Source organism: Nansenia antarctica (assembly GCF_963989245.1).
Source record: "Nansenia antarctica genome assembly, chromosome: 10".
NCBI classification, from domain to species: Eukaryota; Metazoa; Chordata; class Actinopteri; order Argentiniformes; family Microstomatidae; genus Nansenia; species Nansenia antarctica.
This window is the reverse complement of record NC_137680.1, coordinates 27970592-27997011: the sequence shown is the minus strand read 5'-3', so window position 1 is coordinate 27997011 and position 26420 is coordinate 27970592. Positions and strand designations below refer to the sequence as shown.

General features: G+C 43.7%; 2 protein-coding genes across 2 annotated transcripts; both read right to left on the bottom strand.

The window, feature by feature from the left end:
- Positions 1 to 1406: 1406 nt before the first annotated feature.
- LOC308166144 (semaphorin-7A) lies at positions 1407 to 16873 on the bottom strand (the record flags this gene model as incomplete). The annotated part of the gene is made up of 14 exons (XM_080540402.1): positions 1407 to 1759; positions 3429 to 3484; positions 4873 to 5045; positions 5334 to 5449; positions 6444 to 6642; positions 7354 to 7462; positions 9131 to 9303; positions 9651 to 9790; positions 10972 to 11079; positions 11967 to 12072; positions 12191 to 12286; positions 13026 to 13088; positions 13898 to 14037; positions 16792 to 16873. 14 exons carry the CDS (start codon positions 16871 to 16873, stop codon positions 1407 to 1409), a joined length of 1914 nt encoding a protein of 637 aa, XP_080396528.1.
- Positions 16874 to 21910: 5037 nt separating this feature from the next.
- Positions 21911 to 23731, bottom strand: lingo4b (leucine rich repeat and Ig domain containing 4b; the record flags this gene model as incomplete). The annotated part of the gene is made up of 1 exon (XM_080540400.1): positions 21911 to 23731. The coding sequence occupies one exon, from the start codon at positions 23729 to 23731 to the stop codon at positions 21911 to 21913; it is 1821 nt and encodes a 606-aa protein (XP_080396526.1).
- Positions 23732 to 26420: the final 2689 nt, after the last annotated feature.

The window sequence follows — 26420 nt, the reverse complement described above, 5'->3', positions numbered from 1 at the left end:
TCAAGAATAACGTTCAGATACATAGGCAGCAATGGTAGGAAATCAGTGTTTGCTGAAGCAATCAAATACATTAACGCACTGTACTGGTTTTTAAATCACAAGCTTTTCTCACAGCAAACTACAAACTGCAACTCTACACGTCATCAACACAGCTCTGGTTGGCCTCATCTGCCACTAAACGATGATAACTGTACGTATGTATGATTATTGTTAACGGCTGTAGCGTAGCACTGTATGAATAATATCTGATACACAATCCAATAAAAAGATGCAAAAACTGCCCTGGTCTGAAGAGGACTTGTGGAGACACAGTGAGGTTCGAGGATAAGCTCATGGCCCATCCGCCTACTTCCTGTCAAAAAGCTGACACTTCCTCCCAGCATCGAGGTGAAGCTTGGCTGTGATTCTCCAAACCAAGTCCACCCGATTCTGCAGTTTTTCTTTCACTGCAAATTGTGCTTAGGGGTATGTCCCAGAATTGTTAAGGCTTTTTTATTTATTTATATATATCTCAATACCAGACATTTCCTAAAGACTAGGCTACAATACTCATGAGGATGGTTGGATGTTAAAGCAGTATTCAAGCTTCCAATATTCACGTACATTCATGTATAAAGTAGCACAATCAAGTTTCAAAAAAGGTTGAGAAACCATAACGAGAAATTGGCCTGGTATTGTATTTTGACCAACTCAAGATATAACGTATCTTTTTTTTAGTCAGAGGCAAGGTTCGCAAAGCACTTCTTGTGGTATGGGCATGTACTATAAAAAGACACTGTGTTATAGCTTGTCTTCATGTACAACCTTTTTATGAGAGGTTAATGTATGCGTTAAGAAGTTTGAAGTTAGTTAACATTGTTTTGTTAATTGTTGTTCATACGGTATATCATTTGGAAATAAGCATATTTTCAGGCATTTTCTGGACTACATGGTTAGAAATAGAAAAACAAAATGATGTATCTTTCTCGAAATCTATGATAGAAACAGTTTCCGGGGGCAACACTGAGAGCAACGTTTTCCGAGTCACCCAACCCTGTAATTTAATGCTCTGCGAACCTAACCTGGGTGCACCAGGCCTTCCTCCCTCCCGTCAGAGGGAGCTACAGGGGTGGAGGCCTAAAGCCCAGTTCAGATCTAGGATACGCAACGCAAAGCGTCGGGTCAGTTTTAAAACGTCGCAGAGGAAAAACTCGGCAACCACTTGCAACCGACGTTCTAACTTGCAACTGGCTAGTTCAAACTTCAAACCAAAGATCTGCGATGTCGGTTTGAACTATCCAATTTTAGAACGTTGGTTGCAAACGGTTGCCGAGTTTTTCCTCTGCGACGTTTTAAAACTGACCCGTCGCGTCCCGTTTGCGAATCCTAGATCTGAACTGGGTTTTAGCGTTAGCGACAGCGACAGCTTACAGGAGCCAGAGGGTAGCAGCGGCGAGCAGCAGGGAGGGCCCCAGGGCGGAGGCCAGGGAGGCGGCCAGGGGACGACCCCCGCTGAACACCAGCCTGTAGGAGATCACCTCCACCTTCAGGCCGCTCTCCATGGCCATGCAGCGGAAGATGCCCTCCTTGAGTGGCAGGTCGGGTGACGGCCCTAGCACACAGTACTCCCCTGTGATGGAGCAGGGGTAGTGCTTGATGCAGTTGTCCTTCTCCCAGCGGTAGATGGCGTGGAAGGAGCGCACGGGGCAGGGGAGGAAGACGTAGGTGTTGTTGGAGTTCACCGTCACCTCTTTGGGGGAGGTCTTATGGCTCTTTAGTGCTATGGGAGGTGAAGGCAGAGAGAGTTTTTTTTTGGTTTAAAAAAACAGGTTTAACCGAAGCCATGTCATGTCAAGTCAGAGTTTATTGGTCATATAGTATACACAGGATACAGGTAGTAAACTGCACAATGAAATGGTTACTTTGGGAGCTACCTCTCAACTACAGAGCACTCTGAACCTGAAGGAACTCATTTCTCTTGGAACATTTAAAAACCTTGTGAGTAACTTGGAATCAGCCTCATATCGTTCTTGCTCCTGCTTTATATGAAAGTCCCATTATTTTACTCTATTGCTCTGACCAGGTTGTATTTTGTCTATTTTTTGTTGTTGTTGACTTGGTGTTGTTTTATTGTGTAATTCTGCATTGTTTGTTTTAACTGTCGAAGCTCGATGTTTTAAGCTGCTGTCTTGGCCAGGCTTCCCTCGAAAAATAGATCATTCTGTCTCAATGGGACCGACCCTGGTAAAATAAAGGCTAAATAAAATAAATAAAAAGAGTGCAGTACACCGAAGTCAAAAGCAAAATAACAACGATACACAATAATGTAATGTACTAAGTCAATAACAATATTTAAAGTATTAAAATAAAGTAGCAGTACTACTAACAGTAAGGCATTTAGGATATTGGGAAATATCCACAAAAGGATATACAATATGAACTATGAAATGTCAGCATGACAGTTATTTATTTATTTATTTAACTACAGCAGTAGTTATGGTAGTGAGTGTAAATGTGTGTGTGTGTGTGTGTGTGTGTGTGTGTGTGTGTGTGTGTGTGTGTGTGTGTGTGTGTGTGTCTGTGTGTGTGTGTGTGTGTGTGTGCGTGTGTGATAAGGAGATATGAGGAATTTTGAGTTGAAAACATCAGAAGTTGTTTGAAATTGCTGACTCATAGTACGCTCCAACTAACATCATGAATCAAAATCAAGAGAATACTTGCACTGGCTTTGGATCAAAGTGTCTGCTTAATAGTCAAAGCTGTAAAACTGACTTTCTGCCTGATATGCCTTCCCACTGAGAGATATCTGCCTGCAGATTAGATGCAGTCATTCATCCAAAGAGAGAGAGAGAGAGAGAACAAGAGAGAGTGAACAAGAGAGAGAGAGAGAGAGAGAGAGAGAGAGAGAGAGAGAGAGAGAGAGAGAGAGAGAGAGAGAGAGAGAGAGAGAGAGATTGGGGGATGACAGAAAGAGAGAGAGAGAGAGGGAGAGAGAGATTGGGGGATGACAGAAAGAGAGAGAGAGAGAGAGAGAGAGAGAGAGAGAGAGAGAGAGAGAGAGAGAGAGAGAGAGAAGCATTAGATCTCAATTTCCAGGGAAGGAACAGAGGATGGCTGCTCTAAGGGATATTAGGCATGGCAGTTGTACTACTGAAACAGTGTGTGAAAAAAGCAAGTAATGGAAAAGAGAGATTGCTGAAAGAGATACGACCTATCCCAACTGAGGGGCGTTTTAAAATATAATTAATTGGGTTATAACTTAGGCTCTAGAAGCTGTTGGGCTTTGAAGTGAGGTTAAACTTATACGTAACCCAGGCCGGCCCTAGGGGGTTGGGTTCAGCTCAATTATATGATATCATCTTTTCAACGGGTGCTGCGGAGAAAAGTCCCAGTTTTTCGGTTTGTTAAGATGGAGGAGAGACAAAGACGAAATGAAGAGAAGCTCTTACCAGCAGGGTCGCCACAAATCCAGGCATTGGATTGGTCGAGGCTTTGACTGATGGACCTGTGGGAAAAGATACAGAGATGGGGGGGAAATAAAATATTAATTGAAGAACATAATAATAATAATAATAATAATAATAATAATAAATATTATTATTATTATTATTATTGTTATTCATAAACATACTGTGCATCAGCAAGTGACAGTGTAGATGTATGTTACCTCAGAAATTCTTAGTTTAGTTGTTTAATCGTTCGTTCGTTTAATTTATTTAGCAGACATGAAATGATGCAAGGAGGGAACGAAGCCCAGAAGGCTTGTACAGAGTTCCACTCCCGTCAATAGCTAGGTTTCAATATACCACAAAGAACACTTAATACATGTTAATAAGATAAAATAAACCACAAACAAAATCATATCCATGGGGCAAAATGGTAGGATAGCACCCAAAAAAAACTGAAAAAAGACACAAGGATACATAGTTTGCACAGAAAAGAAAAACAGAAATAAGAGCAAAAATCATGGAAAGATGGAAAAAATATACCTGGTTTATCTGCTGAGAGAAGCATCAGTATGACTTCCTCAAATGATTACAGGGTTATTGCAACATATAGTAGGCTGATGTGTATTTCCAAACTATTCAAGGGCCGATTAGAACAAGTGACATTGCATAGTTCATTGAAGCTCTGAATGCTTTCAATAGTCTCATATCAGGGGAGACTGGTGGAGGTAGAAATCGGAGGGCGGGCTCATTGTATGTCTTCAATTCCAATGTGGCATATGTGACAGCAGTTGGTGAAACCGGGAACAGGTCGGCAAACAATCATATTGTTCAGACTTTTATTCAGAACATTTTAAATACATTTCAACATTGTTGAAAATCATTGACACACTCACTAGCCAAGCCAGAATATTGCAATGCAATGGATTCGGTGAGTAATCCCCACTACTACCTAGTTAACTATATAACACTACTTTACATTGCTAGCAGGCTCACAAAACAAGCTGTGTTAGTTGACTAGCGAGTGCGTCATCGATTTTCAACAAGGCTGAAATTTTAAATTTTCAGAATAAAAGTCAGAACATTTTGATCGGTTGCCGACTTGTTCCCACTTTCACCAGCTGCTGTCACCTATGTCTTCCGTAGCTAACTGTGTATCACGTCTTAATAATAATAATAATAATACATTAGATTAGACTTACAGTATATAGCGCTTTTCTAGACACTCAAAGACGCTTTACAAACTGAAAAGATCGAGTAGTAATAATAAAAAAAAAAAGTAAATAGAAGAAAGTATAGGGGCCTAATTAAGGTAGTGCTGGGGACACTTGGGAAGGGGAGGGGGAGAGGGATGACTGGTGAAGGCGAGCTTGAAGAGGTGGGTTTTGAGGGCCTGTTTAAATGTTGGGAGGGTGTTGGCCTGTCTGATGTCTTGTATGAGTCCTACCCAGTGGTGATGTTGTATCCAGCTGGGATGGCTGTGCACCTCCTCCTGATTGTGTCCCAGCCGCAGTAAGGATCCCGAGACAGGATGCACTCGTGGCAGGTGTCGCCATAGCGACTGCAGTCAGCCAATGGCAGACGCTGGACCTCCATGGCTGTGCCCACGTAAAGGTGGCCCTGGAAAAGGAAGTAGTAAGTAACTAAGTAAAATGTCAGGACTTGATGTTGTTATCACAACAAACATATTGTTAACATTGATCAGCTGGTAAAGTAGGCCTACAGTACTGGAACAAATCCCATTGATTTGGTTGAGAAGCTAGGTTGAGATACAAGAACAACATTTCTATAACAGGGTTTATATTGAGCTGGAACAGACTTAAACTACCTTTGGTCACACACGTTTTACAACGCCTACCACTAAATAATGATGAAGAATGTAGTGACAATGACGGTTGGGACAGGTACCTTCTGAGAGTCAATGGCCATGTTTAGAACAGGGCCCTCGTTGTGGAAGAGCGAATATTGAGATATGATGAAGGCTTCCGAATGGGTGTGAAGGACTTTGAGCACTTTACCCTGCTCTGTGGTGAGAAGAGAGAGAGAGAGAGAGAGAGAGAGAGAGAGAGAGAGAGAGAGAGAGAGAGAGAGAGAGAGAGAGAGGGAGAGAGAGAGAGAGGGAGCGTTGTCAGAGAGGAGAAAGACAGATCAAACCTAGTCTCCGGGACAGGTTATAAAAAGACTCATTGTTCTCACGCGGTAATTTCAATCATCCTTTCAACAGGACGTCTTTGTGGTGACAAGCGCGACAAAAAAGATGATGAGTTTACTCATTTCCTGCATTACTGTTTCAACTGAACTTTTTCTCCCTCTTCCCCTACGCCCGGGTTTGATAGAACAAGGCCCCTTGTTTAAAATAGCTTCCCTATTCTTCTGCTGATCAGTCCGTCAGCGAGCAGCTTAAACAGAAGTGAAGCCAGTCTGTCCTACAGCTTGTCCTCCCTTATCTCCTCCCCAGACTAAGAGCCTATTACTTCTAACAGAAGACTGACTGCTCTAGTTTATTATTAGGCCACCTCAGAGGCCCGCTGCGGTTCATCACCACTTTTCCCTTGGCTGACACATTTATCAGAGCCCCCCTGAGTACAGCTTATGTTTATCTATACTGGGATTTACAGTATCAATACATTTTTCACGATAAACCCTTAAAAATGGCTCCTTTTTAACAAACCTGTTTGAATGGATTGTCAAGGGGACGATTACCTTGAACAGGAAATATCGGTTGGAACTAGGCGGAGCTAGACTGGCAGGCGGGCAGGCAGATTGGCAGGTAGAGAGGCAGGCAGGCAGGCAGACAGACAGACAGACAGACAGACAGACAGACAGACAGACAGACCGACCGACAGACAGACTGGCCGACCGACCAATCAACTGCCAGACAGACAGACAGACAAACCAACCAACCAACCGACAACCGACAGACACAGACAGACAGACCGACCGACCAATCGACCGACAGACACAGACAGATCGACGACTGACAGACAGACAGACAGACAGACAGACTGACAGACAGACCTGTTCCCAGGTACAGCACGCTGTAGTGCTCGTCGTTGACAGCCAGCACGGTGTCAGCCACGGTGTGTGTGAAGTGGTCGTCGGTGGGCAGGTCCAGGGGAGCCCCCCCGACTGGACGTATCACATCCTCGATCTCGGGGTGGTCCCGGATCACCCCCAGGTTCTTGGAGGTGTGGGCCGTGGAGTTCTTGAAGGTACACTGGCACACAGAGGAAGAGGTGTAATCAGGGGTGGGTAGGAGACTGGAATAAACTACAAAAAGACTTGGACAAACTCACCTCCAAATCAGCCTTCAAGAACTCACTCATGGACACTTTTAACGACACTTTTAACTGCTTCTAAACTAGGACCCGTCCCCTGTTCGCCTGCTGTTGACTGTTTGTTGGTCTGATTCGTCCTTGGCTTGTATCTGTTCTTGTTCTCGGCTCTGTTTTGTTTGTCATGTTTAATGTGTTTTAACTTTTGTATTTCTTTTACCCCATACCCCCCCAATAAATAAGGCATTGTAAATAAGAATCTGTTCTTAATTGTCTTACCGGGTTAAATAAAGGTTAAATAAAAATAAAAATAAAAAGGAGAGGGACAGGGAAGTGTCCTTGCCCCTATTACTTCACAACAAGTGTCTTTGATCTATTGCTGCTCCAAAAATGGGACCACAAATCTTCCACTTCCCCAATTTGGATAGCGTTGCTCTGTACAGAAGTGCTTTGATGAGGTACATTTTGTATAATGTATATTTATATGTATAATAAAATGTAGGAAACACACAGATAAATCTGTATACAAAAAAACACAGGTATGTGTAAGAGGAACGAAATAGCTCATCAAGCGTTCGACCATAGAGAACAGGGAACAAACAGTAAAAAATAAATAAAAAAACATTCTAATCAATTGAAGGGGTGTGTCTTACCGTCCCTGGGCGATGGCCAATCAGAGGGCTGCTGTAGCCCTTTAGTTTGGACGTGGAGAAGGCCTGGTCAATGTCCGCAATGGAGTAGGCACATATCACCGTCGTGTCCCTGGGAAAACAATACAACGCTTAAAAAGACGGGCTGCACTGTACTTCTTTCAGACTTGTTATTGCCTATTGTAATCTTTATCACATTACTGGCTTTCCAAACTACGAAAGACTGGTCTCAACAAGGTTACTCTAAGCCTGTGGTTCTCAAACCTCTCCTCGAGGACCCCCAGCCGCTCCACTTATTTGATCTGTTCCACCACCAGCACACCTGATTCAACTAATGAAGTACAAATCATAATTGCTTTGTACTTGATTAGTTGAATCAGGTGTGCTGGTGGTGGAACAGATCAAATATGTGGAGCGGCTGGGGGTCCCCGAGGAGAGGTTTGAGAACCACTGCTCTAAACTGACCGATATTGCAGGGATCTCCTCTCGCACTTATGGATCGATTTTTGTTAATTTCAGGCTTAAAAGAACCATCTTGTTGGCTATGGTGTAGGCAATTTTGGAATACCATAATCGCCATTTCATAATTGTATTTATTTTGTTGCTTTTTGTCTGGTACAAGACTGGAGATATCAAACCGTCCCTTCAACGGCTCTCAACTGTCATCTGCTGCCCCCTTTACAACTGAACAGTCAGATGTCGCCAGGGGTTTATTGGCATACTGTAATGACTTACTGTATCTTCTCTAGGCTGCCGCGGTAACCGAATAACCGCTGGACCGGGCCGCAATCATGAACAAACTTTTATCTAATCATTACCTGCTTTTCACAGTAATGACTGTATAATCTCCTTCCCACACCTATTACACACTTCAGTTTACACAGACTGATGGCTCGATCTACCTTCATCCCTGAAAGCTGATGGCTGTCCATGTAGACGTGGCTGGCCAATCAGAGAGATTCTGTACTGACTCTGACTCTACTGACAGAATAGATCGATTTCGAGATCCTTCTGCTTGTTTATAAAGCTCTCACTGGCATAGCACCAGAATATCTGAAAGACCTTTTGCTAGCATATCAGCCCAATAGAGCTCTCAGGTCTTCTGACGCTGGCTTTCTCTGTGTACCACATGTACAAAAGGAGAGATTTGGTGAGGCTGCATTCTCATTTTATGCACCCAAATTGTGGAATGCACTGCCTGTTTACATTAGGGATGCAACCTCAGCAAATATGTTCAAGTCAAGACTAAAAACCCATCTTTTTAATATAGCCTTTAAATGACTAAATCATTAAATTATGATTATATAATGATTGGAGCACTTTGAGCTGCAACGTTTGCAGGAAAAGCGCTATACAAATAAAAGTTATTATTATTATTATTACTGTACGTCTTTGTCTGTGCAGTCCACTGCACTTCTGCATTTCTAGCACGACTCAAACCTCACATAATTATATTTTAATATAATAAAATGTAAAAGCGCCTTTCTCAAACTCAAGGCCAAGGGCACTGTACAAAAAACAAAGAGAACAAAAGAAACAGAAACAGAACAAAAATACAAAAGAGAAAAATTGTGTAAAAAAAAAAAGAAGAGAAAAATGACGTAAGCGCTCAGGCAGCTATGCAGCATAGTGTTACTCAGGAGGACCCACGCCACGCTGTGCTAGGGCGAGTCTGAACAGATGGGTCCGGGGTCTGGTCTTGATTGCATCGAGGGTATCAGAGCATCGTAACACAGCCGTGAGGGGTGCAGCATGCAAGGTCAAAGGTCATCCGTCTCACCATGCGTTGGCGAACAGCCCGTACATGACTCCCGTCTTGTCCTGGGACAGAACGAAGGCCTGTCTGATGTTGTTGTACTGCTGGGGGGTGACGCCCGCCCCGCACATCACACGCGCCTTCTGGAAGGTGGTCCACGAGTCGGCCAGCAGGTTCTTAATGCCCCCCTCGTCCACCTGTTGGGGTAGATGGACAATTTTCTTTTTTATTCAACATATTTCTCCACCCGAAATCTTGGTCTAATTGCAGCATACAGAGTAGATTGTATACCTTCCTCTTCCATATATGCCATTTAGCTGTCGCTTTTGTCCAAAGCGATTTACATTGCAGTGAGCGCATACATTTGTCAGTACATATGGTCCCAGCAGGAATCGAATCCACAACAACCTAAGCGTTGTTAGCGCCATGCTGTACTGACTGAGCTGGCTGAGAGGACCAGCTTTAGAAATGTGGTTCTGTACGGCGGCCCTAGCCAACCTGTTACACTCGTACATCTGACATGTGGCGTTGTCGGCGCGGTTACCATGCAGACTCGTCCGATGCGGGCCTTGTACGGCTCCTCGTCCACATTGGCCGTGTTGTTGAGCTCGCTGAAGAAGAAGTAGATCTCCTCCTTCTGTTTCTGGGAGGCCGGGATCACTGACGCACCAGCAAACTGAGGATCTGCAGCAGGGCAGGAGAGTAAGTAAGTAAAGCTTTATTTATATAGCACCTTTCATACAAGAAATGCAGATCAAAGTGCTTTACAACAGGAATACGAACATAAAGTGAATATAAAAACATATATAAAAACATATGCAAGCATAGAATGAATATAAAAGCAGAGGAAAACAGTAAAAAGAAAAGGTCAAATACAATACAAATACATTTAAAAAAGGGAAACAATGTACAACCTCTGCCTTAACGCTTAGTAACCGCTATCCATCTTCTCATCAGCAGAATACCTTTCCCTATCCATTTCATCTCCTTGAGACCTTACACAGTCTTTCTGTACTTCTCACTGGCTTTCAAGATCAAACATGGCTGAACAGACCAGAAATCCAACATTACAGGAGGGGGAGAGGGTGGCATCAAGAAAGAGAGAGTCTTGTGACATTTCGTAATCTTGTGTAGAGTGGAGATGAGATGTGTGTTAGGAGTGTGTTAGAAGTCTGTAGAACGATGAGGGTCTGTTTGCACATGAAGGTCCTGGGGTCCCGTCCATTGTCAACGTCACGGGGGGGGGGGGGGTCACTGGTAGTCATAAAAGAGATTCGCTACTTATTGTGGATTCATCATCAGTCACGACAAGTCTCAGAGTCTTTGAAGAGTGGGAGTGGGAGGTAAAATGAATTGCGGTGATGAATTCGATGAGTAATCCCTAACCGCTCCCTAACTCCTCGTGAGCTTAGAATGAGAAGGTTCTATCTCCGTTCAGGGTAGTTCAGAGATATTGAGCATCAAAGTTTTTACATTCCATTATGTTTTGTGAGATGGAACCTTTGTATTTTATTCATTACTAACTAAAAAATGTCAACATTTTAAAAAAAATAACACCAGACAGGCAGTAATAAACCAATGGATCAGATTATGTAAAAAACTAAATTTTGACCAAAAATGGAGATAGAACCTTATACCGGTAATTCTAACGTCACGTCCTGCAATGAGGGTGTAGAGGGAGAGATAATGAACATACTCCCACAGAGAGGAGCTACCAACAGCGCACGAGTCTCCAGCTCATCTGCCGCAATAGCATTTCCCTGCCACCCACCCACCCCTACAGTAACATACTCATTATCTGCCCGAGCCCCTTATCTGGAGCTGGTTCCCAGACACTTCCAGACAGTTAACATACTCCCACTCACTCAGCAGCCACTTGCTCTCTGTCTTCAGCAGCTTCTGGGTACTGTAGGTCCGACGGATTGACCCGGCGTGACGGCCCACTGCTGACAGAGCAGAGTACAGACTTCCATCTGATAGGGAGAGGGGGGGGGGGGAGAGAGGGAGAGAGGGAGGGGGGGAGAGAGAGGAGGAAGAGGGAGAGGAAGAGGGAGAGAGAGGAGGAAGAGGGAGAGAGAGGGGGAGAGAGAGAGCGAGAGAGGGAGAGAGAGAGAGAGAGAGAGAGGGAGAGAAAGAAAGGGAGGTAGAGGGAGAGAGAGAGAGCGAGAGAGAGAGAGAGAGAGAGAGAGAGAGAGAGAGAGAGAGAGAGAGAGAGAGAGAGAGAGAGAGGGGAAAAGGAGGAAGGAGAAAAAGAAACAACATCAAAAACATTAGCAGAGGACAGCTGACTGCACCAATCAGCGTCATCCTATAACCATATTCCAATCACCCACTTAGTGCGCTGTTTCCATAATGATTAGTGGGCAGCATTTGGAATCATGACAGTAATGGCTTGATCTGGACTGATCGTTAGCCAGCAAATGACCGGCTCATTGGTCCAACAATCGATTCCAGTCTCCACTGTCGTCAGATCCTAAGAACCAAGCAAACTGTGACTGTGTTTCTCCACAATATGGATCATTGGTAATGGCTATATTATTACTGTATAACTCTATTTCTAACTATTCTCTATAGCTCTATATGTTGACTATGGGATCTTGGAAAAAAATTATTCTTCCTCCTTCTAGCACGACGACTGCCAATGAGCCCTGGCCTGAGCATAGATGACTCTTCCCTGCTATGGCTGGTGGATAGATGATTCACTTATTTCAAATGTATTTGTATTTGTATGTATGTGTTGTAAGTTGCTTTGGAGTAAGGTGGCTGCTTAAAAAATTGCCAAAATTAGAAATGAAAATGGTTCTGGATAGATGTGATCGATATGCCTGGTTGGGACTCTCATCTTTTTCTCGTCTCGTACCTGCAGACAAGCTAACGGACCTCTGGGAGGGATAGGGCGAGGAGATATCAGAAGGTGATGCCATTTGCACATCGGTGGGGATGTCAGTCAGCACCGTGTCATTTACCTGTGGGGGAGAAAGCAAATGACATCAAACAATTGCAAAACCAACCTCACGAGTGAAAACAAGATGAAAACAGTAGCCTGCTGCAGCGGACACATTTGATATCTTTGTATTAGCTTACCAGCAGCCAGCATTTAGGGGTGCCTGCATTTGTCCCGCATACCACAAATGTGTCATTGACTTTCTGAATAACTGTGATGAAATTGTCACACTCCAGCTGCAAAGGGAGAAAGGGAGAAAGGGAGATAGAGAGAGAGAGATAGAGAGAGAGACACAGAGAGACAGAGACACACAGAGAGACAGAGAGATACAGAGAGAGAGAGAGAGAGAGAGAGAGAGAGAGAGAGAGAGAGAGAGACACAGAGAGACAGAGACACACAGAGAGACAGAGAGATACACAGAGATAGAGAGAGAGAGAGAAAGAGTGTGAGAGAGACAGACAGACAAAGAGACACACAAAGAGAGAGAGATAGAGAGACAGAGGGAGAAACACAGAGAGAGAGAGAGTGAGTGAGGGAGGGAGAGAGAGAGAGATAGAGGGGATTAGAGAGGAGACATTGGATCTGGTCCATTCTCGCTAATTTGGCAGAGAGCACAAAAGACTTACCTCTGCAGTACTGAGGGAATGCACTGACTGCATAACTTGCATATGCATTACTTCATTAAAGATACAGTCAGTGGTCGTCTTTCTCAGAAAAACGTCCAGACAGAATATGGACTTGAATGTTAAATACAGTTCAGCAGAGTCTCTGTCAATGAGTCATGTTGATGCTTCTCTGTAGAAGAAGAAGATGGAGACTATGATGATGTTGGTGATGATTGAGATGATGACGATGATGATGATGATGATGACGATGATGATGATGATGATGATGACGATGATGGTGATGATGATAATGATGATGACGACGACGAGGGCGACGATGATGATGATGATGATGATGATGACCACCAACCTGGGGCGGAGCTGACTTGGCTATGCATGCCGCCTTCACATTCTCATCCGTTACGACGGGGATCTGCAATAAGCCAGACACCTTGTATAAGACACATTTCTAGATACGATACAACATTAGCAATAACTCAGATCCATGTACTGTATTATTTTCAAGCATAATATTTGCAAACGGCTGCCATCAAATTCAATTGAATCTACCGTACACTGTGAACATTTCTGATATTAGCCAACTAATATCTGACAAATCTATAGGCCTAAATAGGGCAAACATGTAACCATGTAGACAGCACACAACACTTCTGTTTGTGTTTCCTCCGTGCTTGTTTGTCTGGCCACACATTATTACAGTTAAGACCAGACTCAAGACCCATCTGTGCAGACTCACCTTCATACAGCATGGCATAACACTATTCCCCAGAGCTCTTACACCATTTATTATTATTTTTTGGGGGGGGGATATGATTTTATATTTTGTATTTTGGTTCTGTTTGTGTTGGTTTTGTTCTCTTTGGTTTTCTGTACAGTGTCCTTGAGTTTGAGAAAGGTGCTTTTAAACTAAATCTATTTTTATTCGTATTATTATTAGCACAAAGTGTTGTCTTTGGCCTACAGTGACATTACTAGTCCACTGTGCTATCCTTCCCCTTCACGTGGAAAGAGATTATCCCTGCTCCATATGCATACACTATGTATACCTGACCTACCTCCTCCTCTCCTCCTCTCCTCCTCTCCTCCTCTCCTCCTCTCCTCCCTCCAGCTCTGCTATTGAACTGGGTCAACGCAAGGGCAGCCGTCTCATATCTAACCCGCTCTGCTGTCCCTGCGTTGGGTTACTGTGTCACCCTTCGCGGCCCTCTGCCGTAGGCCTACCTGCACGTCGCGGACCCCCCTGTCCGTGAACGTCAGCATGTAGATCACCGCCTGCCCCCCCACGTACAGCACGTTGGTGCCCTCCTGGTGGTACACCGTCATGTAGTTCTCCGGTTTCGTGAAGTGGAACCTGGGAGGCTCTGCGGGTCATACCAAAAACCGGTTAGGGGGGGGGGGGGGGGGGGGGGTCGTTTATATACAAAATGATGACATTAATATTTTTTTATTTTTTCATTTATCTTTTTTTTTATTGACCAGGGACAGTACACATTAATACACCAGTTGGTAAATGAGTCAGTGTTAGCCAAATGGCTATACTTTTCAACTGTTGTCCCTGTGGCCAGATGTCATAAGCCGTTCTCTAAAAAAATAAAAAAATAAACATTGTATACATGTTGTTACATATGTTGGCGGTTGAATTCAGTGGACGACAACACACAGTTTGATCCCAGTTTGACGTATTGCATCTCAGGAAATGCCATGAAATGAAATACCACGTGAAAAAATCCTCCCTGTTGATCTGGTATTCAGATCCCCTCCTCCCTCCATGTCCTTGCAATATGAAGTTTTTCTGAAATGATTTAGTTGCCATGGTAAAAGGAAATGTAACCTTGCGACCGTTTACTCCTACGAGAAAATGTGTAGATCACACACACGCACACACACACACACACACACACACACACACACACACTCACACTCACACGCACACACACACACACACACACACACACACACACACTCACACGCACACACACACAATATTATTTTGGCCAATTCAGAGCGAGACGTTCTTGGCGTTTCAAGAGAGTAGACCACCAGCGCTCGCGGCACTAGGGGCCGAAAATGGGAGGTGCAGCAGTCCATGGTGCTGAAATAGTCCGACTACAGATTACACACACACACACACACACACACACACACACATAGAGACACGTTACACCGTTAAACCTTGTTTGTACTGCCCGGTGGGAGAGAGGAACGTCAGACTACAATCGATCGTGTCTGTCATGTTTTGACTCATGTCTTTGCAGATGCAGTAGGGCTGATACCGCCAGGCTACCTGCAAAGATCACGATGCCTATAGGGTCCGTGTTGCATACATACAGTAGCATTACACATCAGATTGATATGGCGAGCACGTATTGTTGTTGGTGTCTGTGCTGTCTTGCTCCTCTGCCAAAAGGAATGTTGTGCCTCACAGCTGTAACGACTGTACAGCATTTGCACATCCCAACTTGGTACACACACAGCCCTCGATATTGATTGTGAATATATTAAATAGCTGTGCGACGTGTGAGGGCGTGAGTTGAATAGATAATTTTCAGTTGGCTGCGTGGAATTTTCCATAACTATTCATCGGGCCGTGCGTGTGCGTGCGTGTGTGTGCGCGCGCGCGTGTGTGTGTGTGTGTGTGTGTGTGCGTGCGTGCGTGTGTGTGTGTTTTATGGGGTCGCTGCTACCCTCGCCGTTCTCTGCAGTGGGCTCCCATCATCTCGTCAGCTCGGGGACCTGCATTGCAGTTCTGCAGCGCGAGCTGCGTCGACTTGCAAAAGGCATATTTATTTCACTATAATTACGCGCGAGGAGGCAGAAACAGTTTTGTAATGTTGCCCTAATTAATACATGTAAACTAACGCCGGCACAGGTCTTTTAGACAATTATTGTGACATGCGGTGTTTCTCGGTCTGCTAACATTCGTGCTGATCAGAAGTAGGTTTAGTCTATATGTAGAAACATCACAGCTTTCTGAATGGTACATGGAGCTCTCAGGTTTTCTCTGTGTACCACATGTACAACAGAAGAGGTTTGGTGAGGTTGCATTCTTGTTTTCTTCACCCAAATTGTGGAATGCACTGCCAGTTTACATCAGGGATGCAACCTCAGCAAATATGTTCAAGTCAAGACTGAAAACCCATCTTTTTAATATCGCCTTTAAATGACTAAATGATTAAATGTTGATTGTATGAATGATTAAAACACTTTCAGATTGTATGAATGATTAAAGCACTTTGAGCTGCAACGTATACAGGAAAAGTGCTATAAAAATAAAGGTTAATATTCTGAATATGATTATGATTATTATGTTCAAGCGACAGCCCGTTTCCATGACGACAAGAAGACGGCAATGATAACTTGAGTTATCGATGACGACACGCCAGAGCCATAGGGCCTCATATCAACATGCTTATAAGTGTCACGCAACAACATCCCATAATAACTGCATTGACATTATGCAAACGCGCGTATATATATTCCATGAGCAATGATTGATCTGTGCACTTGTGCTGTGATTGATTACTTAATTAGGCTGATGGTTTCTGGAACATCTATCTATTAGTTCTGGATTCCACAGACGAACATGTTCCTGACAGGTATGAAAACTTCTGCCCACTCCTGTTTCATTTGTATGTTATTAACCAGAGATGCTTATTTGAATTTTGTGGGAAACATGTGTTTTCCTTTAGGCCCCATAGTAATGACTGACAATATTTTCTTGATGAAAAGTTCAATGAATGGTGTAGCCTAATTAAGTATTTTCACTGTCATTGAATTTAGATTCATTCTAATCAATACGCTTTGAGAGAAACATAGGATTTCTTTTTTTTCTTGGTAAGTATAGGCTAATATAATTGATTAGGCTATGTCTACCCTTTACCAAAAGCATACTGTTCGTGAGACCAGGGTGAGACACCGGTAAGACCTAATAAATCGCTTTGATTTAAAAAATAGGATGTGATTCATTCGTTCATTCATTTAACTCCACATTAATCTCCACGACGGATAAAAACAAGGCGTCACACCATGCCTAAAAGACATGCACAATGATGTTCGGGGAAAAAACTCTACAAGAAAATGTAGACCTGTTTTTGATAAAGCACGTATAGCCTTACCTTTCACAATGAATTTCAGCCGAGGTGACTTTTCGGCCAAAGCCATGGAGAAAAGGATGCATGCAAATACGATCAGTTTCATCATTTCCACGTCTACACACGGTGTCCGATAAGATAAGCCAAGGTTCATGTAATAATCAGATGCGTTCTTCAAATGTTGTAGGCTACAGATCTTTTATTTATCTATGTGGAGCCTTTCAACGGACTTTCATAATGGTAGAGTCTTTTTGCCCGGTTCTATCAGTAGCCTTTTCTCCCTCAATCTCGTGTATCCCGTGGAGGTCTTTCCTTGACGACAGCAGTCCGAAGAACTCGGGGTACCAGCTGACTCCACCTCAAAAACACAAGGAAAGGGGGGCGTGAGGGAAGGATGGAAGGATGGAAGGATGGAAGGATGGAAGGATGGAAGGGGCGCAAGAGAAAGAGAAGTCGTGAGCTTTATAAGGTTCTATCTCTTTTTGTCAAAATTGTGTTTTTTACATAATCTGATGCATTAGGTGTTTATTAATGCCTGTGTGGTGTTATTTATTTAAAATGTTGACATTTTTGAGTTAGTAATTCATAAAATACAAAGGTTCCATCTCACAAAACATAATGGAATGTCAAAACTTTGACGCTCAATATCTCTGAACTGCCCTAAACGGAGATAGAACCTTATCATTCTAAACTCACGAAGTGGTCCCGGTGGTGAGAGAATGCAGCCGCTGTAAAGGGAGCGCACCTTCAGAATATACCGTTAGTTGGCAACCCCATCATGCCGTATTGCCTAGTACCTGTTGCTCTATTTCAAATGATGAGGCAAGAATTTCACATTTGCCAGAGGGGGACAAACCGTTTATGAGTTGGTATTATACTTGGAACACCATTTAAAAAAAAAAAAATATATATATACATAATATTGCAGCCCCAACGTATTATAGGCTACATTGATTCCTATGTATTTAAGGATTGATTGTCTTCATTACTGTTGATCTTTTTTCTCCCCTCTCCTCCTAGGCTATAGGCTATATCATGACTTGTTTTCTAAGAATCTGTTCCTTGTGAATGTCCTTTGACGATCTGTTACCCTGTGTTTGCTCTTGCCTGACATGTAATTTAATACAAATGTGCTCACAATTTTCTTTTCTTTTTTGTTGTTGCTAGATTTGATATGGTGTGCTTTATTCTAAGATGGGCCTGCAGATTCTCTTTGAATTAAAGCCATGACTGCATATATACACACAGATTAGACAGGTAGAAAATACTATCTATCTATCCATAGCCTATATCCTATTGGTTTTTCTTATTGAATTTCCATGCAGGCTGTTGAATGAGTAATTCAGTTCAATATGTGTTCCTTGTGGCAAATCAAGAGAAATGACATGATGTCACAAACTGGGTGTCTCTCTCAGGAACAAACAGCCATCTTCTTTTTAACCAGGCAGTATGTTAGCATGGTGCTAGCACTGGTTACCACATCAAGGAGCCAGTAATACTATTGGAGGTTAATTTTACTGTAATATTGTCAAATCAATACCTGTCAATACTCACTATGAGCAGCCACATAGCAATGAATCAGCAGGGAGGTTCTGCTGTGTGTGCATCTAAGGGGGCCAATTGACTTAAATGTCAGAAGATGCATCAATACCATTGGAGTTGACAAATGCTAGATGTCCATAGCAGAGAGAACATGACCTAATGGATGGCCCCATGTTAATAGAAGTGGCGTGTGTGTGCCCTGTGTGTTCTCGATCGCTAAAGACCACTAACATCCTCTTACTATTAGTGAGTATTAGTGTGATGTCTCGACACTGTTTGCAAATACAGTAGAATCCTTCATTTACATTCAAACCATTTGGATCCCGATGGTTGTTATTAGTTTCCCGCGGTTTTTGGCACTATATGTTGCAATAAACAACAACTGCATACCTCCTAAATGAAGAGAGATGGCTTTAAACATTACATTATAGCCTAAAGAGTATTGAGATACATGTAGTAGCTATTATTTGAGATGTAAGAGAGTGTGGGACACAGTCGCACACAGATAAATGAGTGCACTTAGTCACCTGTAGTGCTGATTTTTCCCTTTTCCTAATATCCAATTACTAAGAGCTCCATAAAATGATCATGACTTCCCAAACAGCTGCACGGCTCTTTTGTATAATTAATGCAAATTAAAATATGTTTGCTAACTGTAATGGATGATGGTCCTTTGGGCTCAGTTAGCAGAACATGGCGCCATAAACAGAATTGATGCTCTCACTGCATCCTAGGTTAAGTCTACTTACTTGTATGTGTATTATAGATGAGACATGCCCCTTCCTAACTATGATGGTTTAGCACCACTTGGTGGCCAATACACAGAGAAGGGGAACATCACATTTTCTCATTATTATTGTCAGACAAACAGTTTTACCGTACTACTGGCTACTCTTACCGGTATTTCATTTGTGTTAATAGTGCAGTTTGAAAGTAGCATATTTGTTGTTGAGCAACAATACCGATATCATAACAATGAAATGTGTACTTTCCTTTTACAGCCCCTTGATAGACCCTGTGTTGTATTGTAGTCTTTGTGGGCCTAACAACCTAACAGTGTGAGGCAGGCCATAACCAGAAACATGATTGTGTATTCACTTGGTGCACTTCGTTTGGTGCGTTGGTATGTCAGTCCACTCTTACCTTGACCTTTGTATTGTATTCCACAAGAGGAAATGGTTAACACAGATAATATGACAGGCCAAGCTAGGCCCTGCGGTAGCCGCTACCAGACAGACCCATATAGCAGATTGAGACATGCAGAGGTAATCCAAAAGGGTTTAAATCTCGGCCCCATACACGTGATTATATTTTTTTTCTGGGTTATTCTGGGCAATGGCAGGAGAGGGGAAACATGATTTGCTCTCTGCGGAATCCACTTAGAGCCGTGTGGGCTTCGTGTCTGTCTGGGCCGCGGAAATGTCAGTGGATCTCAAAAAGGTCGACCTTTCGTCTGTCACTTTCAATTGGACTAATGAACCTCACACATCAGCAGACATCAGATATGACTTATTATTACCGAGTTAGAAAGTTGCAGACCAACAGGGCGGGGGGACAAACGTGGATATGTCCAACGTGCTGCATCATCTGGGTGCTGAGGCGATGAGCGTGTGTTTGTGTGTGTGTCTGCTCTAATTGACTAAACAGACCTGCCAACGGAGTATAAACGATTTAGATTAAGTGTTGTGTGTGTCTTATGCAAATAAATATGTATCTTTCTCTAGGCATTAACAATACAGTAATTCAAATGGAGCCCAAGTCAGGTCCATTGGAAGACTTTGGAGCAGATTTAATAGGCCAAAGAGGGATATTGAGTGAAACAGATCAAAACAATGCATACACATGAGGCAGATTTAAATATAGGAATTTTATCATTTCAAATGCAAAACGACGTATTTACAAATAACATAGCAAAACAATAGACTTGACTATACGCACATAATTTTCATGGCAAAGCAGAGTATTTGTGTGTGTGCGTATCTACAAAACAGTGCATATCTACAAAAAAGTGGACAAGACATAAAAGTGGCATATTTGAGTGACACTGATCCTAGATCCTGGTCCTAGATAAAGTAAAGCCATAGAATAACACAGGGTAGGACAATGTCCCTCCCTATGTCACTCCCTATCTTCTGCCGTAGACTGAAGACCCATCTCTTCAGGCTACACCTTACCTGTCCCTCCTGAAACCTCTCCATCCCCCTGTTCAGTTTCTCTACTGTATATTTTAAAAATCCTTCTTCCAGCATTATGACTGCTAATGGCCCCTCGCCCGAGCAGAGATGACTTTACTTGCGATGACTGATGGATAGATGATTCACTTACTTAGACAAATGTTGTTGTAAGTCGCTTTGGATAAAGGCATCTGCTAAATGCCAAAAATATAAATATAGATGTCCACTCCCCATACTGTATTTCCCATTGAATTTCATAAGATACAGATTGCCATTATTGGTTATCATTGCTTACAACAGTGAGTATCATACTCAGGCACATATTTTCAATTCAATATGATTTATGACATTTTTTTGGAGAGGGAACAGAGAGAAACATACACGTATATCTCTCTTAATAAAAAAAGCAAGAAATTCATAAAGATTTTTGAAACATTGCTGATGGTAGTAGAGTAGCATTATTTCATTACAGGACTCACACACTGGAAATATGATCAAATTTGAACTGATAAGATTTTTATATTGTGAAATGGAATTGTGTACATTCTTATTTACAGTACAGTTTGCTATATCCCGTTTAGAATCATATTTTCAAAACCACTACTTAATAGTACCCCAACAGAAATCCTCTCCCCCAAGATAACATACCCACACACAAGAGTGACTAGTCAAAAAGTAAATCATGATATACTGTAAAGTTACATTGAAACTGATATCTATTTGGCTACAATATTCTACACATCTATTATAACTACTGAATTCTACAATCTGTTTGCATATTATGGTCTCATAGAGCCTTACAACAAATGCTGATGTGATCCCCTGTGGATAAGCATAAATAGCTACCCTACGGTCAAAAGGGCAACACTTGGTTGACCTGTATTGGCAAGTTGAGACATAAACCTCTGAACACTATTATTAACCAAGCACACCTGATATGTTTGATATGAACCTTGATACTGTATGCACTTTTAGAGCTGCCTGTAAGAGCATTGTCAATATCTAGCAAAAAACATACCTGTATTTGTCTTTGTCTCCCTGTTGCAACAGAAGATTAGATGTGTAGTACTGTAATTGTAACTTGCCTGTTAAATTAAGTGCAAGCAAATGACATGTATTTGACAACAAACATTAGAGCGACCTGCTTCCAGACCACCATTGTTAAATGACCTTCTCCAGGATCATTAGATATCTAACAATGCTGTACCGTAACGTAAGTAGGCTTGGAGATCAGAGAGTAAAGATCCTTTACCCACTGCTCTCCAAGTAGACCCTTCCCAGCCCCTCACAAGAAAGACCAATAAACCAGCCTACCAATAGGGGCAAATGGCCCTTTGCTTCCCAGTTGAGCTACCACACTCAGGGAGGTGACATACAGTAGTCCCTCCACTTCCTTGCAGAATCCTTTGTATTCTACCTCATGCACCTCAGATAAGCTTCATAGTGAACCTGCCTGTTTCCCCTCCATCCCCTCCTCCTCCCATCGAGGAACGGGGCACAAAGTCAATGGTGGCTGTATGTTTGATCTGCCCTTTGCTCTGGCTCCAGAAGAACATGAAGACGAAGCAGATGGCCACCGAGCTGAGGAAGGACAAGAAGCCCATGGTCGTGGCGATTATCAGCGTCTTGGCGTCGAAGGGATACGGGTTGGCCACCTGGGCGGAAGAGTTGGCGGTGGGCGCGTACGAGGGTTCGATCCAGCCCTCATCATCGGAGAAGAAGGGCATCGTGCGGTTCCCGTGCGGGAACCCCTTTACCTGCAGGTTGACCATCAGGCTGTCGTTGCCGGCCGCGTTGCCTGCTGTGCACTGGTACGTACCGCTGTCCTGTACCTGGGCGTAACGTACCTCCAGAGTCCCGTTGTGCAGCACCCTGATCCGCCCTGTCGAGGAGATCCTGGTCTGTTGAGACGACCGCCAGGTGATGCTGGGCGCCGGGTCACCGTCGGCCTTGCAGGAGAAAAACACAGTGGTGCCCTCCTCCACCCTGGCCTCCTGGGGCCTTCTGTCCACGAGGCGGGCCGGCCGGCAGGTGAACAGCTTCGGGAGCTCCTTCTCCGAGAAGTCCCGGAACTCCCGCTCGCGTACCATGTCGGGGGCCGAGCAAGTGGGCTGGCGGCCGTCGAAGTTCAAGCGCAGCCTGCGGCGGACCACCCAGAGCAGGCGGCAGTCGCACGCCAGCGGGTTGTTGTCCAGCCGCAGGACCTGGAGGTTCCCCACCGAGTGGAAGGCGGACTCCTCCAGCGTGCTGATCTGGTTGGATGACACGTTGAGCAGGCGGAAGTAGGCCAGCCCCCTGAAGGCTCCCGGCTCGATGCGGAGGAGACTCCCCCCGGTCATGTGCAGCTCCTGCAGGCGCAGCAAGTCCCCGAGCAGGTTGCCCTGGATGGTCGTGATGGGGTTGTAGGACAGGTCAAGGTAGCGCAGGTACACCAGGTGGCGCAGCGCCACGTACGGGACGGCGCTGAGGTTGCAGCTGCTGATGACCAGCGAGGTGAGGTTCAGGCCGATCAGGCTGTTGCTGGCCAGCGTGTCCAGCGAGGGCCAGTGGGCGATGATGAGGCTGCGCAGCCGGTGCAGCCGGCGGAAGGCGTTGTTGGGTAACGCAGAGATGGTTAGGCGCAGCATCCGGAGGCGCGTCAGGCTCTGGAGCTGCGACAGCGCCTCGGTGGGGATGGACGTCAGGTTGCTGCGGTCCAGGTTGAGCTCCTGGAGGTTCTGCAGGCCGTTGAAGGCCCGGTGGGAGATGAAGACCAGGTCGTTCTCCCCGGCCTCCAGCAGCTGCAGCTGCTGCATCTCCCGGAAGGTGTAGTCCAGGAAAACCAGGATCTCGTTCTCGCTGAGGTCCAGGTAGCGCAGGTTGGAGAGGCCGGAGAACACCCCCACCGGGATGATCTTGAGCCGGTTGTTCTTAATCTGAAGACTCCGGAGGTTCTGCAGACCCTTGAAGGCCTCCACCTCGATCATGGAGATGATGTTGTCGCTGAGGTCCAGATCCTGGAGCTGGGTGAGGCCAGGGAACTGGCGGCGACTCAGCGTCTTCAGCTTATTGCGGGACAAGTCCAGGCGCCGGGCGGCGTTAGAGAAGCCCTCGGGTACAGACGTCAGGTGTTTGCCGGAGCAGTTTACCTCCGTAGTGTCCGGCCGACACACGCACCTCGGAGGGCAGGACGCGGCTGACACTGTCAGTCCACACTGTACTACCAAGATGCTCCACACACCCCATCGGACAATAGACTCCACAAACATCTTGCCTCCTGCCTGAAAAATGTGACGCAAAGGACATAAATTATGATTAAAATACAGACAAATAACATGGCATGTAGGCTAGTACTTATCACTAATGCCTCATGCAATAATAATAATAATAATAATAATAATAATAATAACAACAATTACTATTACAATAGTAATACAAATCATATTTAAAAATCACATATAAATCACATGAAAAATCAATAATCATAATAATACATGAAGCAACATGTTTTTCTGTTACAGCATATAGTGTCTCTTGCACTGTACTGATACACCAAGCAACAAAAACACAATGTAAAGTTACATTGTGGAACACAAAAACTCATAGCAGCTACATGTGAATACAGTATAACAATGATTTTACTTTGAAAGGAAATGTATATAAACAAAAACCGTCGCTGCATATTTTCTTGAAGGTTATTTGAACAACAATAACAAAGGGAGGATATTTTATCATTAAATGTTTTGACAGACTTCAGTCTTCAGATCTGTAAAAGATGAAAACAATAGTCTGAATATCTATATATAGACAATATATATAGAACTTACCAATTTAACGTATGGGTGCAGGTTTTCATAACCAGTGGTGGATCAATGTGGGATCAGACTTGAGTTAAGTCTTCTATGTAAATGATTTTCTGTGAAAAACACATCCTTGCTAATGGCCTAGTAAAGAGATAAAAGAGAGAGGATTTAGGAAAAAAGGGAAAGAAAAACAGATAAGAAAAATAACCCAAAACCATGATTTGTGCCTTATGGCCTTTATGTAGACAGATATCTGGTTATGAACATTTTCAGATACAGAAACCCCAAAAAGTAGGCTATGTCTCAGAGCTAGCCAAAAGGCTAGCCAGCGCAGGGAAAGACAAGGCCCGTATTTTGACTGCCAGAGGGTAAGCAGGGTACTGTTCAGAACAGATAACACATTAATACATTTCATTTTAATGCATACAGAAAATAAAATCCCCACAAGGACACACCATCATGCACACTTTTTACTCTTGCATGTTTTATCCTTCAGTTAAACATTCGGGTTAAACGGGAGGTATACAGTAACGAAACGAAAGTGATTACAACCATGAAACCGTACACTCGTGATATGCCCTAAACATCTCATTAGTGCATACAGACCCATGTTTACTGCCTCTAAAAGCCCTGGTTGAGGCCGGTTGGGATGGGAGTGTGCCCCTAGCCAGGCATCTGGATTAACCAGGCGACCTATGGTCAGGGCCAGCAGTGATACGTGGTTAAGGCAGGTGAACTCTTTCTGCACTCAGGTCTGCAGCACCACTGCTTCATTTCTTTAATTGCAGTTAGAAAGTCATGTAGGAGAAAGCCCTTAACAAGCATGCCTCATAAAAAGCTTAACTACCAGACCAGACCAGAGAGAAAGACAAATGATATCGTATTGCATAAACCCACATAAGCAATTTGTGTGGGAGGGCAAATGAGGGCAAAATGACGACTTATAACAAATGACAGATCAGTACCATAAAATCGTATTACATGACACACATTTCAGCCCCATCTGCGATTCAAATCAATGTTAGATTTTTTTGAATGCTTTTACAGTAGAGTAAATATTAATCCCAACAACTAAAGCACTATCATTCATACTGACACAAATTACCAAAGCTTTATTCATTCAACAGCCACCAAGGATTACGCCTCAGATACACAGACGGGAAAACAATATAAAATAAACAACTTTTAAAAGTGATACATTTCACCCCCCCCAAACAAGTCTGAAGTTTTCTCAAAATGCATTATTATGATCAATGTTGATTTCATGTCAATTCCTACATTATTACAACCTAGCTAACGGCTACTGTTATTGTTTAAATGTAGGCAAAAATCCAACCCATATCAGAGGAGAAAACCTCAGTATAATGAGCATGGAATTATCAAGAGCATCAAAAGAGGTACAGTATAGGCTATGAAAAAAATATGTATAAAATCTACACATATAGCAAGTACAATCCTTTGTGCTTTCTCCTCTTTGGGTAACTATACAAAACACACAATTATATATCATACTCACACAGTACATACTACATACAGTGCATACTATACATGTAAAACCCATCTAAAATATGCAATGTCTTTCTGCTCTGCTATTTCACACCCTCCTACAAGTACATAATTAAACACACTACATATTGCATAGGAAACCCTCCCTCTACAAACAGAATTCTAAGCTCAAGTCAAACCTTCAGGAGTCCTCTGAGGTCTCTTCCAGTTCAGCATCAAACAGACGCTCCTCCACCTCCCTCCTCAGACTCCTCACAAGGCACGTTGGCAACCGTCTCAGAGCCACGCGATCTTCAGTCCCATCCCTGCTGTTCACTCACAAACGCTCTTATAGAGCCTGGAGTCGCTGCTGACGGATAATCCGCCACTTGGGGCTCGGACACAACTGAACCGCTTGCGCCATTTTGACACCGTATTTATATGTTGTATGTAATACTGGGGGAGAGCTTTACACAATTTAAACGTGTTGATCCCCCCCGCTTGTCGACGTTGGGAGAGACAGCGGCTGGCAGGTGCAGCTTGATCTGAGGGGGTCGGGGGGTGGGGTGTGGGGGGGGGTCGAACGAGGCAAAACCGTCAGGTCACTGAACCCCCCCCCCCGAGCCACGGTGGGGTAGGATTCCTCCCTCTATCCTGTATGCCCAACACA